General features: G+C 42.9%; 1 protein-coding gene across 3 annotated transcripts in view; it reads right to left on the reverse strand.

Annotated features, from left to right (window-relative positions):
- Window positions 1–13,295, reverse strand: part of esr2b (estrogen receptor 2b) — a 29,143-nt gene extending 15,848 nt beyond the window's left edge. Inside the window, exon 1 of one of the 3 annotated variants that reach the window (XM_039009577.1) lies at window positions 13,035–13,295. In XM_039009577.1, the coding sequence (XP_038865505.1) occupies window positions 13,035–13,073 (39 nt within the window). In that variant the 5' untranslated portion in view covers window positions 13,074–13,295. The remainder of the gene's footprint in view (window positions 1–13,034) is intronic. The other 2 variants (XM_039009576.1, XM_039009579.1) reach the window with 2 other exon arrangements.
- Window positions 13,296–13,724: the final 429 nt, after the last annotated feature.

Consider the following 13,724-nt stretch of genomic DNA (forward strand, 5'->3'; position numbering starts at 1 on the left):
GAAAAAACTATTGGGGGTGACTAAAACTATTTGAATACATATCCCAAATATAACAACTTTTTTAAACTATTTGAATACAGATCTCAGGAAGTGACTACTTTTCAGAAACTTTTGGATTGGCTGCCTTCAACTAATGGCAGGGCTGTATCTAGAAATGCATGTTGAAGATAGAAATAGAATTAATAGAGAACACAATCTTCTATACTATTCCAATCTATCTGACAGTCATATTTGATCAATACATTTCTAGCTGAACATTCTGCAGAAAAAACGAAAAGCAAAAACGACTATATTGGTTCACTAATACAGGACTAGTAAAGGCCCAGGGCCCGGTTGCATAAAACATTGTATGTTAATTCCCCCCTGTTCTTTTCCCTTAAAGTTTATTTAACGTTAAGTCAGTTGCACCAAACATTTTAAGGCGAATTTCCTTAAGGTCCCTTAAGTGCTTCATTCAGTATGGATAAAATTATTCCTTTTGGTAAAACACTTAAGGGAAACACTTAAGATGTTTTATGCAACCGGGCCCAGTGCACTACTTTTGTGGGAGAGAGAAAAAATTCCCCCCCAAAATATTGCAAACAGCAAGTTGGATGCTTAGCAAAAACAACTTCGAACCTCTTTGACCGTCTGGAGGTAAGTGTTCTTGTTTCAAACACACTACACCCTTCAAACTAAACTCTGGACCTCAAATTCAGTTCCACTGCATTTTTTCCTTGTTTCCCTCTAATCAGGGACTGATTTAGACCTGGGACACCATGTGTGTGCAATTAATTATCAGGTAGAACAGAAAACTAGCAGGCTCCGGACCTCATAGGGAAAGTTGAATACCCCTGCACTATACCATCTTTAAAGGGATAATTTACTCTGAATACCGACTAAGATAATTGACTCTTGACAGCTCCATCCCCATTCAACGGATGCCTGGGAAGGGGGAAGAGTTATCTAGCAGCTACCAATCAGCCAAACCACAAGCAATGATTTGGACAAAGCACGATTCATCAAGTTCAATTGAGCGTTGTATTTGGTTGAAGCGCTGGATGATTCACAGGCATGTTCTCTCTCTCACATTTTCATAACACTTTCCAGAAGGCATAGAGTACAACTACAGCTCGCAGCCCGGGAGATGCCTACGGATCTCGATTCGCTCATCGCCTTGACCATCTGGATCGATGGGCGACTACGGGAACGTAGGAGGTAGAGGAGGTCTGATTTAGGTCCCACTCGCTCGCCCAAGGATCCCGCCTCGCCTCCGAGGAATCCAGGAAGTCCCCGGCGTCTACGTTCCCAAGAGAATCCGAGGTTACCCGAGTTCCCCTGAGAGCCGATGAAAGTCGGCAGAGCTAGATTGTCTCCAGCCGAACGTTTACGCAGACTTAACACTAAGAGTTGTCTGCATTGCGGGACTACCGGTCATTACGTGTTTACCTGTCCATTAAAAGATCATGCTCATCAGTAGGTATGAATACTCTGGTGGGCCATACAGAGAATTTTCCTTCTCCCCTTACTTGTACCCCTCTCCATGCCATCCTGCTCTGGGGCGACCAGTCAAAATCTCTCCGGGTACTTATTTACTCTGGGGCCGATGAGAGTTTCATGGACACCATCCTGAGGTGTGAGAGCTGGGCATCCCCACTCAGCCCCTCTCCACTCCCATGGACATTAGAGCGCTGGATGGGTGCTCTATAGGCAGAGTCACCCACAATACTACTCATATCAACCTGTGAGTGTCAGGAAACCACAGTGAGTCTATGCAGTTCATGCTCATCAAGTCTCCTCAGGTACCCATGGTGTTAGGGTTTTCATGGCTCCAGCGACACAATCCCTTTATCGACTGGACTGCTGGTGTTGTCATGGGCTGGATCCCATTCTGCTATGCTCATTACCTGAAGTCGGCGCAGCCTGCCCCGGGAATTCTTCCTGTGGGCTCGGAAGAAGCCTCGGACCTCTCCACGGAGTACCAGGACCTCCGGGAAGTTTTCAGCAGGGTTCTTCTTTGTGGAATCGACTACCGGGGCCTTAATGACATCACGGTTAAGAACCGCTACCCGCTACCACTAATCGCCTCGGCTTTCGACTGCTCCAGGGGTCAATCATTTTCTCTAAATTGGACCTGCGGAACGCCTACCATCTGGTGCGGCTACGGGAAGGTGACAAGTGGAAGACAGCCTTCAACATGGCTAGTGGACACTACGAATACCTGGTGATGCCATTCAGTCTGACCAACACTCCTGCTGTTTTCCAGGCCCTGGATAACGATGTTCTCCGTGACACGTTGAACCGGTTCGTGTTCGTCTACTTGACGACATCCTCGTCTTTTCCCGCTCAGCTTAAGAACACTTTCTCCATGTCCGACAAGTCCTCTAGCGTCTCCTGGAGAACCAGCTTTTTGTTAAAGCAGAAAAATGCAAATTCAATCGCTCAACCATCTCCTTCCTAGGATACATCATCGCTGCTGGTAATGTGCAGATGGATCCCGGAAAGTTGAGAGCAGTGGTGGATTGGCCCCAACCCACGTCCAGAATGCAGCAGCAACGATTACTGGGATTTGCCAATTTCTATCGCCATTTTATCCAGGGTTACAGCACCCTGGCTTCCCCCCTTTCAGCACTCACCTCTCCCAAGGTTCCATTCACATGGTCCCCAGCTGCTGACCGGGCGTTCCTGGACCTAAAGCACCGCTTCAGGTAGCCCAGTGGTTGGAGTGTTACTGGGCCAGTTACCGAAAGGTTGCTGGATCGAATCCCCAAGCTGACAAGGAAAAAATCTGTCGTTCTGCCCCTGAACAAGGCAGTTAACCCAACCCGCTCTTAGCCCCTCTGCTCAATGTACTCAATTACTGTATTGTGTATTGTTTTTATTGTAAGAGTTATTCAACAACTCTTACAATTCCAACAATTGAATTCTGAAAGATACTGTTCTTAATTATACAACTACCTTTTTTGCCAAAGCAGAGATACTGAAAAAATAGTTTGCCCCGTGCTAAAGACATCTGTATCAGTCTGCTAATAAAGGACTAGGAAAGGCACAGTGAATTTTATTTTTTATTTTGTTTTATGAATATTCATATACAATGTGCAAAGCTGTCATCAAGGCAAAGGGTGGCTACTTTGAAGAATCTCAAATATAAAATACATTTTGATTTGTTTAACACTTTTTTGGTTACTACATGATTCCATATGTGTTATTTCATAGTTTTGATGTCTTCACTATTATTCTACAATGTAGAAAATATTAAAAATGAAGAAAAACCCTGGAATGAGTAGGTGTGTCTAAACTTTCGACTGGCACTGTTATTACATATATACAGTATATATATATATATATATATATATATATATATATATATATATATATATATATATACACTGCTCAAAAAAATAAAGGGAACACTTAAACAACACAATGTAACTCCAAGTCAATCACACTTCTGTGAAATCAAACTGTCCACTTAGGAAGCAACACTGATTGACAATAAATGTCACATGCTGTTGTGCAAATGGAATAGACAAAAGGTGGAAATTATAGGCAATTAGCAAGACACCCCCAATAAAGGAGTGGTTCTGCAGGTGGTGACCACAGACCACTTCTCAGTTCCTATGCTTCCTGGTTGATGTTTTGGTCACTTTTGAATGCTGGCAATGCTTTCACTCTAGTGGTAGCATGAGACGGAGTTTACAACCCACACAAGTGGCTCAGGTAGTGCAGCTCATCCAGGATGGCACATCAATGCGAGCTGTGGCAAGAAGGTTTGCTGTGTCTGTCAGCGTAGTGTCCAGAGCATGGAGGCGCTACCAGGAGACAGGCCAGTACATCAGGAGACGTGGAGGAGGCCGTAGGAGGGCAACAACCCAGCAGCAGGACCGCTACCTCCGCCTTTGTGCAAGGAGGAGCAGGTGGAGCACTGCCAGAGCCCTGCAAAATGACCTCCAGCAGGCCACAAATGTGCATGTGTCTGCTCAAACGGTCAGAAACAGACTCCATGAGGGTGGTATGAGGGTCCGACGTCCACAGGTGGGGGTTGTGCTTACAGCCCAACACCGTGCAGGACGTTTGGCATTTGCCAGAGAACACCAAGATTGGCAAGTTCGCCACTGGCGCCCTGTGCTCTTCACAGATGAAAGCAGGTTCACACTGAGCACATGAGCACATGTGACAGAAGTGACAGAGTCTGGAGACGCCGTGGAGAACGTTCTGCTGCCTGCAACATCCTCCAGCATGACCGGTTTGGCGGTGGGTCAGTCATGGTGTGGGGTGGCATTTCTTTGGGGGGCCGCACAGCCCTCCATGTGCTCGCCAGAGGTAGCCTGACTGCCATTAGATACCGAGATGAGATCCTCAGACCCCTTGTGAGACCATATGCTGGTGCGGTTGGCCCTGGGTTCCTCCTAATGCAAGACAATGCTAGACCTCATGTGGCTGGAGTGTGTCAGCAGTTCCTGCAAGAGGAAGGCATTGATGCTATGGACTGGCCCGCCCGTTCCCCAGACCTGAATCCAATTGAGCACATCTGGGACATCATGTCTCGCTCCATCCACCAACGCCACGTTGCACCACAGACTGTCCAGGAGTTGGCAGATGCTTTAGTCCAGGTCTGGGAGGAGATCCCTCAGGAGACCATCCGCCACCTCATCAGGAGCATGCCCAGGCGTTGTAGGGAGGTCATACAGGCACGTGGAGGCCACACACACTACGGAGCCTCATTTTGACTTGTTTTAAGGACATTACATCAAAGTTGGATCAGCCTGTAGTGTGGTTTTCCACTTTAATTTTGAGTGTGACTCCAAATCCAGACCTCCATGGGTTGATAAATTTGATTTCCATTGATCATTTTTGTGTGATTTTGTTGTCAGCACATTCAACTATGTAAAGAAAAAAGTATTTAATAAGAATATTTCATTCATTCAGATCTAGGATGTGTTATTTTAGTGTTCCCTTTATTTTTTTGAGCAGTGTATATATATATATATATACACTGCTCAAAAAAATAAAGGACATTATGAGCACTCCATGAAAAATCTGAATAAATATTTTATATATATATATATATATATATATATATATATATATAAAATATTTATTCAGATTTTTCATGGAGTGCTGCAGCACCCTCATGTCATATGCCATTGCACAGACAACTTAAGTAAAGTTACATTAATTTGAGGTGTTATAAAACAGTTATGAATGTGCTTAATACCCAGTGTTGGGGAAGCTCCTCTGAAAATATAGTTTGCCAAGCTACCAATTACTTCAAACCGAAATAATTTAATCTACACTAAAGCTACCCGTAAGAAAAAATATAATTTAATGTTCATATGTATCTGTACTGTACTGTAATATACCGTACTCTACTCCAGGGGTTTTCAAACTGGGGGGGGGCGCTAGGGAGTCCGTGGAACAACAATTAAAAAAATATGTTTTAACCATTTATATTTCAGTATTAAATATTGGTTTTAGTATACCTACGGAACATGTTTTGTAAAATCTTGATACATCTTCCTGTCTTTCCTATCCACCCCCAGTGACAATCATATTTTCCCATCAATATGCAAATAGCGTTTGCACTTTCCTGTCTCACTCTTCACACCAGTGGTAGTCAGGGCCTTATTACTGAGGGGCACGCAGGGGACGTGCCACGGAGCCCTGACCTCCAGGGGGCCCTTTACCCAATTATTATTATTATTATTATTATTATTTCCAGTGGCAGTTGGGGAGGCCCACAATCAAAAGCTAGTTAGGGGCCCAAAATGCTAGAACCAGCCCTGTTCAGAAAGCATATGAACCGGACATACGTAAGTCATAGTAAAATGTGTAGAATAGCAGGCAATTTGCTTTAAAACGGTTATTTTTTTCTCTCAGCCTCATGGCAAAATGGGTAAAATAGCAGGAAATTTGCTTTAACAATATAAAATGATCACCACTGGTAGTTATTGCGCTGCTCACAAGCTGCATGCGGCTCTCAATAACTTAATTGGCGGCTCGCAAAAATAAACTTTTTTTTTAAGGGGTCTTTGCCCAGGGTTTCATAATATTTGGGGGTCCTTGCATAGCCACGGGAAGATGTTTGGGGGGGGGGCTGAGAAATGTTTGCCTGCATTACAGGTGGCTATGTCACTAGCTAATACAAGACTAGTAAAGGGTCAGTGCACTACTTTTGTGAGAATTACATTAAAAGGTTTGAAAACCCCTTCTCTACTCTACTGAATTAGACTCAACTGTACTGTACTCTACTTTGCTCTACTGTACACCACTGAATTAAACTGTACTGTCCTGCACTGTACTGTGCTGTACTCTGCTGAATTTAACTCTACTAGACTCTACTGTACACTGCTGAATTAAACTGTACTGTACTGCAAAGTCACAAATCATAGGCCCCGGGACTATGCTGTTTGCTCAAAATAGGGAGTTGTTGAGAAACAATCAAATCTATTGGTTCTACAGACAGATTAGTCTTCTCTTTTCAGCAGTAGGCATTTGCTTTCCAAACTGTGTTTTTCTCAAGATTGTATTTTGAAATTTGCAAAAGACTAACTGATAGCAACCAACCATAGAAAAATAATCCATAGATGGCAGTTCCAATTCGAATCAGGACTGGCAGCCATCTCTAGTGTGCCCAAGGGAATAGGTTCCAAAACCCTTTATGGATTATACAGTTGAAGTCTGAAGTTTACATACACTTAGGTTGGAGTCATTAAAACTCGTTTTTCAACCACTCCACATATATCTTTTTAACAAACTATAGTTTTGTCTAGTCGGTTAGGACATCTACTTTGCGCATGACACAAGTAATTTTTCCAATAATTGTTTACAGATAGATTTCACTTATAATTCACTGTATCACAATTCCAGTGGGTCAGAAATGTACATACAATAAGTTGACTGTGCCTTTAAACAGCTTGGAAAATTCCAGAAAATGATGTCATGGCTTTAGAAGCTTCTGATAGGCTAATTGACATCATTTGAGTCAATTGGAGGTGTACCTGTGGATATATTTCAAGGCCTACCTTCAAACTTAGTGCCTCTTTGCTTGATATCATGGGAAAATCAAAAGAAATCAGCCAAGAACTCAGATTTTTTTTTGTAGACCTCCACAAGTCTGGTTCATCCTTGGGAGCAATTTCCAAATGCCTGAAGGTATCACGTTCATCTGTACAAACAATAGTACGAAAGTATAAACACCATGGGACCACGCAGCCGTCATACCGCTCAGGAAGGAGACGCGTTCTGTCTCCTAGAGATGAACGTACTTTGGTGCGAAAAGTGCAAATCAATCCCAAAAAACAGCAAAGGACCTTGTGAAGATGCTGGAGGAAAAAGGTACAAAAGTATCGATATCCACAGTAAAACGAGTCCTATATCGACATAACGTGAAAGGCCGCTCAGCAAGGAAGAAGCCACTGCTCCAAAACCGCCATAAAAAAAGCCAGACTACAGTTTGCAACTGCACATGGGTGTTAGGAGTGTGTATCGGAGGCGAAGTCAGGTGCAGGAGAGCTGAGTGTAGTGAACAGGCACACTTTTTATTCCGGTCAAAATGACAGCACAAAAAAACATAAAATGTGCTCAAAACACGGAACATAGACAAAAAGTAATGCGTGTAACAATATCCACAATATCAAAGTACACGTAACACAAACAATCCTACACAAAGACAAGATGGGGAACAGAGGAATAAATACATATGAATTGATTGGGGAATGAAAACCAGGTGTGCAGGGAACAAGACAAAACAAATGGATACATGAAAAATGGAGTGGCGATGGCTAGAAAGCCGGTGACGTTGACAGTCGCACGCCGCCCGAACAAGGAGAGGAGCCAACTTCGGCGGAAGTCGTGACAATGGGGACACAGATCGTACTTTTTGGAGAAATGTCCTCTGGTCTGATGAAACAAAAATATAACTGTTTGGCCATAATGACTATCGTTATGTTTGGAGGAAAAAGGGGGAGGCTTGCAAGCTGAAGAACACCATCTCAACCATGAAGCACGGGGGTGTTGTGGGGGTGCTTTGTTGCAGGAGGGACTGGTGCACTTCACAAAATAGATGGCATCATGATGGAGGAAAATTATGTGGATATATTGAAGCAACATCTCAAGACATCAGTTAGGAAGTTAAAACTTGGTCGCAAATGGGTCTTCCAAATGGACAATGACCCCAAGCATACTTCCAAAGTTGTGGCAAAATGGCTTAAGGACAACAAAGTCAAGGTATTGGAGTGGCCATCACAAAGCCCTGACCTCAATCCTATAGAAAATTTGTGGCCCATCTTTGGACACTGTGTTAACAAACCTCCAGACGAGCTTCAATGCCATACAACACTCCTTCCGTGGCCTCCAACTGCTCTTAAATGCAAGCAAAACTAAATGCATGCTCTTCAACCGATCACTGCCCGCACTCGCCCGCCAGTCTAGCATCACTACTCTGGACGGTTCTGACGTAGAATATGTGGACATCTACAAATACCTAGGTGTCTGGCTAGACTGTAAACTCCTTCCAGACTCACATTAAGCAACTCCAATCCAAAATTAAATCTAGAATCGGCTTCCTATTTCGCAACAAAGCATCCTTCACCCATGCTGTCAAATTTACCCTCATAAAACGGACTGTCCTACCGATGCTTGACTTCGGCGAGGTCATTTACAAAATAGCCTCCAACACTCTACTCAGCAAATTGGATGTAGTCTATCACAGTGCCATCCGTTTTGTCACCAAAGCCCCATATACTACCCACCACTGCAACCTGTATGCTCTCATTGGCTGGCACTCGCTTCATATTCGTTGCCAAACCCACTGGCCCCAGGTCATCTATAAGTCTTTGCTAGGTAAAGCCCCGCCTTATCTCAGCTCACTGGTCACTATCGCAGCACCCACCTGTAGCACGCATTCCAGCAGGTATATTTCACTGGTCACAAAGCCAACTCCTACTTTGGCCGTCTTTCCTTCCAGTTCTCGGCTGCCAATGACTGGAATGAATTGCAAAAATCACTGAAGCTGGAAACTTATATCTCCCTCACTAACTTTAAGCATCAGCTGTCTGAGCAGCTTACCGATCATTGCACCTGTACATAGCCCATCTGTAAATAGCCCACCCAACTACCTCATCACCATGTTGTTATTTATTTTTTTGCTCCTTTGCACCCCAGTATCTCTACTTGCACATTCATCTTCTGCACATCTATCACTCCAGTGTTTAATTGCTAAATTGTAATTATTTCGCCACTATGGCCTATTTATTGCCTTACCTCCCTAATCTTACTACATTTGCACACACTGTATATAGACTTTTCTATTGTGTTATTGACTGGACGTTTGTTTATCCCATGTGTAACTCTGTGTTGTTTGTGTCGCACTGCTTTGCTCTATCTTGGCAGGTCGCAGTTGTAAATGGGCCCCTGTAAGCCCCTTCATTAAGCTGGCCCTGTGTGCGGATCTGTACTCTGCTAAATTGAACTACTGGACTGTACTGTGCTGTCCTGTCCAAACTTGTGAAACATGGACATCTTTTCAACATCCGGAAAATACATTTAGCTTTCTGGATACATTGTTACAATGAGGATTCATTGTCAGATTGTGACAGGCAACCCCAACATCAATGTGACAGCCCCCCCCCCCAACCCAACGCTAATTAAGATGCTAGTTTCCACATGGCTTGACCTAGGAACTCACAAATAGACTTGAAATAAAGCTCTCCTTTCCTCTTTTCAATAACAGTAATTGTTTATGGATACTCCCAGAATACAACTATTTATTAAAGAAATAGCATTCATATTTACTTTCACCCATGAAAAATGCTAATATTCCTCTCACCTCCATGTTTTGTGATCCTGACCTGAATTGGCCACATGGATGACCTCTCCCATAGAGGACACACATTTTTATCTTTAAATTATTGCATAGCCCCCTGGATTTTGAGTAATAAACACTATGACAACCAACCTGTGAGACAACCAACCCCTGGTCTCCCCTATCCTGTAAACAATGGTACTGTTCAGTGATAGTACTGCACATCTATTTCACTTGCACACATTTTTCTTGTGCACAGGATATTCAGCTGTACTGGTAGTTTCATGTACAGGGCTCTCTCTCTAGCTGCTAATGAGAGATTGAACTTCAGAAAATGAATATTTTCATTGCACACTCCCCCCACCACCAGTTTCGATAGCATTAAGATCAAAGCGCGGTTCAGGAGTCCTTTGCCATTATTCACTGAGAACAAAGGTCAGCAATGATTCACTCATTTCCTCGGTGTTAGTGCCTTTAGAATACTGTACCAGTTGGACTAATGTCAATCGTAATGAAAAAGAGTTGTGAATTCGGGGGGGAAAAAATTAAGAATCCATTAAGAAGATTGCATTCTAGAACATTTCCAGACTATGTTGGTCAGACAATGAGGAGGAGAGAGTGATTGAGAGAGTGATTAAAGCAGAATGATTAAGTCAGCCATGCTCCCACGTCGTTCCCTCTCAGACGGAGGCAAAGAGCCAGGGACACATACCTCCACACAAAGAGCTACAGCAGCCCCATTTAGCCTCCATTCGCTCTCCCTCAATACTGACAAGTAAGCGCTCAAGAAAAGACTTGTCTCAATTTGAAGGAGGGAGAGAAAACGAGCCTTGTAAGCAGATTACACGGGAGGAGGAGTTGAGGGGCTGCTTTTGGTAGAGTAAAAACTCTTGTGAGAGTGCAGCCGAGCAGAGTGCAGTTGAGTGGAGCAGACAGGCTGATTATGGCACCTAGAGCTTGGAGGTAATTTACCTGTCACCTGTCACTGGAGCTCCTACACCTGGCTGGCACCAGCGCCTTCCCCACTGTACTGTACCTCTGTGCTGTAGCAGCTAGCTCAACTACTCACCGCTTAACCAACCAGCTCCAAATAACACCAGCTATGCCTCACCACTCAAACATCAACCACACAGACCTGGTTTGTACATGGTAAAACCCTTCTGAATGATGGTTTCTACATGGTTTATTGGTGTCCTCCCTCAAATTGCCCTGTAATAATTTATCCCTCAGAACCTGGTTCCTCTCTAGGTTTCTTCCTAGGTTCCTGCCTTCTAGGGAGTTTTTCCTAGCCACTGTGCTTACAGCTGAATGGAAAAGGAGATAGCAGATAGCATCTGCAATGGAGGACAAGCTGTTATGGACGACCATATAATGTAATACCACGACTAAAGAGGTTCGTTGTAAACACATTGGCATGTACAGTACTATCCCTGATGGGCATGTTGTAGTAGTGTGTGAGGTTTAAGTTTAAACCTGTCGCCTAAAGCTGGCTGCGCAGCGCACACACTCCTACAGCAGCCCTTATGTGCATGACTGCCAGTGACTGAGTGTGTAGCTGTGTGCCAGTGTGTGTCTGCAGTGAGGGCTGCGTTTGATTACTGCATGGAGGCATGTTTTAGTAACATGGTGTATTAGTTTTTGGATAATGTACAAACTAAGACAGTCTTTTGAAACCGTGACCTTGGTGTGTTTTAGGTGCTTGCCAACGGAATGTGTTTCAAGTGGTTGAAATGCAGGAGGACGGAAGGGGATGCACAGTTGGGTTATTATTTTTGTACATGACAGGACATCCCCCACACATAGCTCCCCCACAGTAAAGTTATTTGTAAGTAGAAAGGAGAGTAACCCACAGTAACAGTAAGATTATTATTACACTGTGAGCAGTGTCAAGGCTATCAGAGGAGATTGCCAAATGTAAATCATGTTTGATTTTTGATATGACCATTTTTGTTGATGTGATGATGAGAATTGGAAATATCATTTGGGTGCATAAAAATATGTTTTAAAACAGTGTAAATAAGATAACACTAGCAACAAAAAGGCACTTGCTGTCATTTTGGTCATAGGTGTGATGTGATGCATGCAAGCCAGGGTTAAATAGGCTAACACTTGCCCAATATTAGCTTATAATTGCTTGTTAGTGAGGGAACAATTGTTCTGCCCCTCTGTATCTGAAATCCATACCAAATCCCAAATCTTTTTGGGAGTAATACTTTTTTTTTTTTTTTGCTATATATATTTTTTTACAACCATACCAAATCCAAATCTATCTGTACATTTAAATGTGATCTGCTGGTAATCAACCAAAGCAAACAACCCATCTATCCATTCATCCTCTATTTCACACAATCTGGGCAGGGTTCTTTTCTAAATGAGGAGGGAGCAGGCAGGCAGCCATAATAAGGGTATGAGTCTCTTATCACCTTAAGTTACTAGTATATTATCAACCTATGTTATCTCCCACAGACAAACCCAACTGTCCAAATATCACTTCTCAACCTCTGATTATCCTAGATTGCATGCCTCTTTAAAGCCTTTGCTAAGTTTACATGCCTCTTGTTGTTTCTCAAATTGCTCATGTGTTTCTTTTCGTGGAAGTCGAGATCAATTTGCTATTTAAAGTGTTTCAAAATTATAGAACTGGAATGTTTGTAATGGTCAACTACAGCAGTAATAATACATTCATTACATTATAAAAGGGTATGCAATAATGCCTAGGCTACTGTGTCACTCAGTAGCCTACAGTATACAGGCTACCGATATTTCCAGTAAAAGATAATAATGTGTGCCAAGCATATAGCATAACATTGCTTGTAATTAAACTTGATGAGTCCAGATCTGTTATATGTTTGTCACCAAATCTATAGTATATAAAATCTTAAAGTACTGTTAATCTAAATCACAACTGTAGCCTAAACGAAATGTCTCATCGATTTACTGACAGTAGCCTAAGGATATCCACAGAGCACAATACGAGTTATAGATTTGAAATAATATAGCCTTGGATACTCTACCAAATCACACATAAAAAAAATTTTTTTACAAAGCTTTAACACAGTGACGCTACTAAAGTGTAAAAGGCTAACGTTAGCTAGTAATTTCATATAGGCCTATGACAATTATGTGAGTAACTTTTTCAACAAAATCTAGCTGTCACTTATATACAATCATGTTCAGCTTTTTACTTTCACTTTGTTTCTCAATTTCAAAGACGCCAATAGGATACAAACAATAGTTTGATCAAACCAACCTGCCACTTTGTAGTTTGATCAGCTGCCAAGCCTGTCATCAGTGGATGGGGACCTCTTTCCCAGTCGGCGAATTGAGCCAAGTGCCAGCTGCCTAGGGTTGCAGCGCTTCCGTGGAGTTTCTGTAGAGCACACTCGCACAACTAGAGAAAACAGAAAAAGAAACGGCGACGCAGCCTAAGTTTATTATATTCCAAAACATGTACGCGTGCGCGCAGCAGTGTTCTAGAATATTGGACCGTTGACTTTCATAGCTCAGCTCAAACAAATTTCACCAACTGTCAACACATCCAAATGAATTGAGGACGCGTAAAAGAGAAGCCTTGGGTGGGAATTGTGGGGAGGTACTGTAGGTGTGCGTTCGGGCTGTTCATTCCACGTGGATGGTGGTCTCAGAGCCGTGTAGCTACAGTATATGGAGTGTACAAAACATTAGAAACACCTGTTCTTTCCATGACATAGACTGACCAGGTGAATCCATATGAAAACTGTGATCCCGTATTGATGTCACTTGTTAAATCCACTTCAATCAGTGTTGATGAAGGGGAGGAGACAGGTTAAAGAAGGATTTTTAAGCTTTGAGACAACGTGTCTCAAGACAAAATACTTAAGTGCCTTTGAACCAGTTATGGTAGTACAAGGGTTCCCAAACTTTTTCACCCTGGGCCCAAGCACTGCTCAGGACACAAACT

This window comes from Salvelinus namaycush, chromosome 15, assembly GCF_016432855.1.
Source record: "Salvelinus namaycush isolate Seneca chromosome 15, SaNama_1.0, whole genome shotgun sequence".
In the NCBI taxonomy this organism is placed as follows: Eukaryota; Metazoa; Chordata; class Actinopteri; order Salmoniformes; family Salmonidae; genus Salvelinus; species Salvelinus namaycush.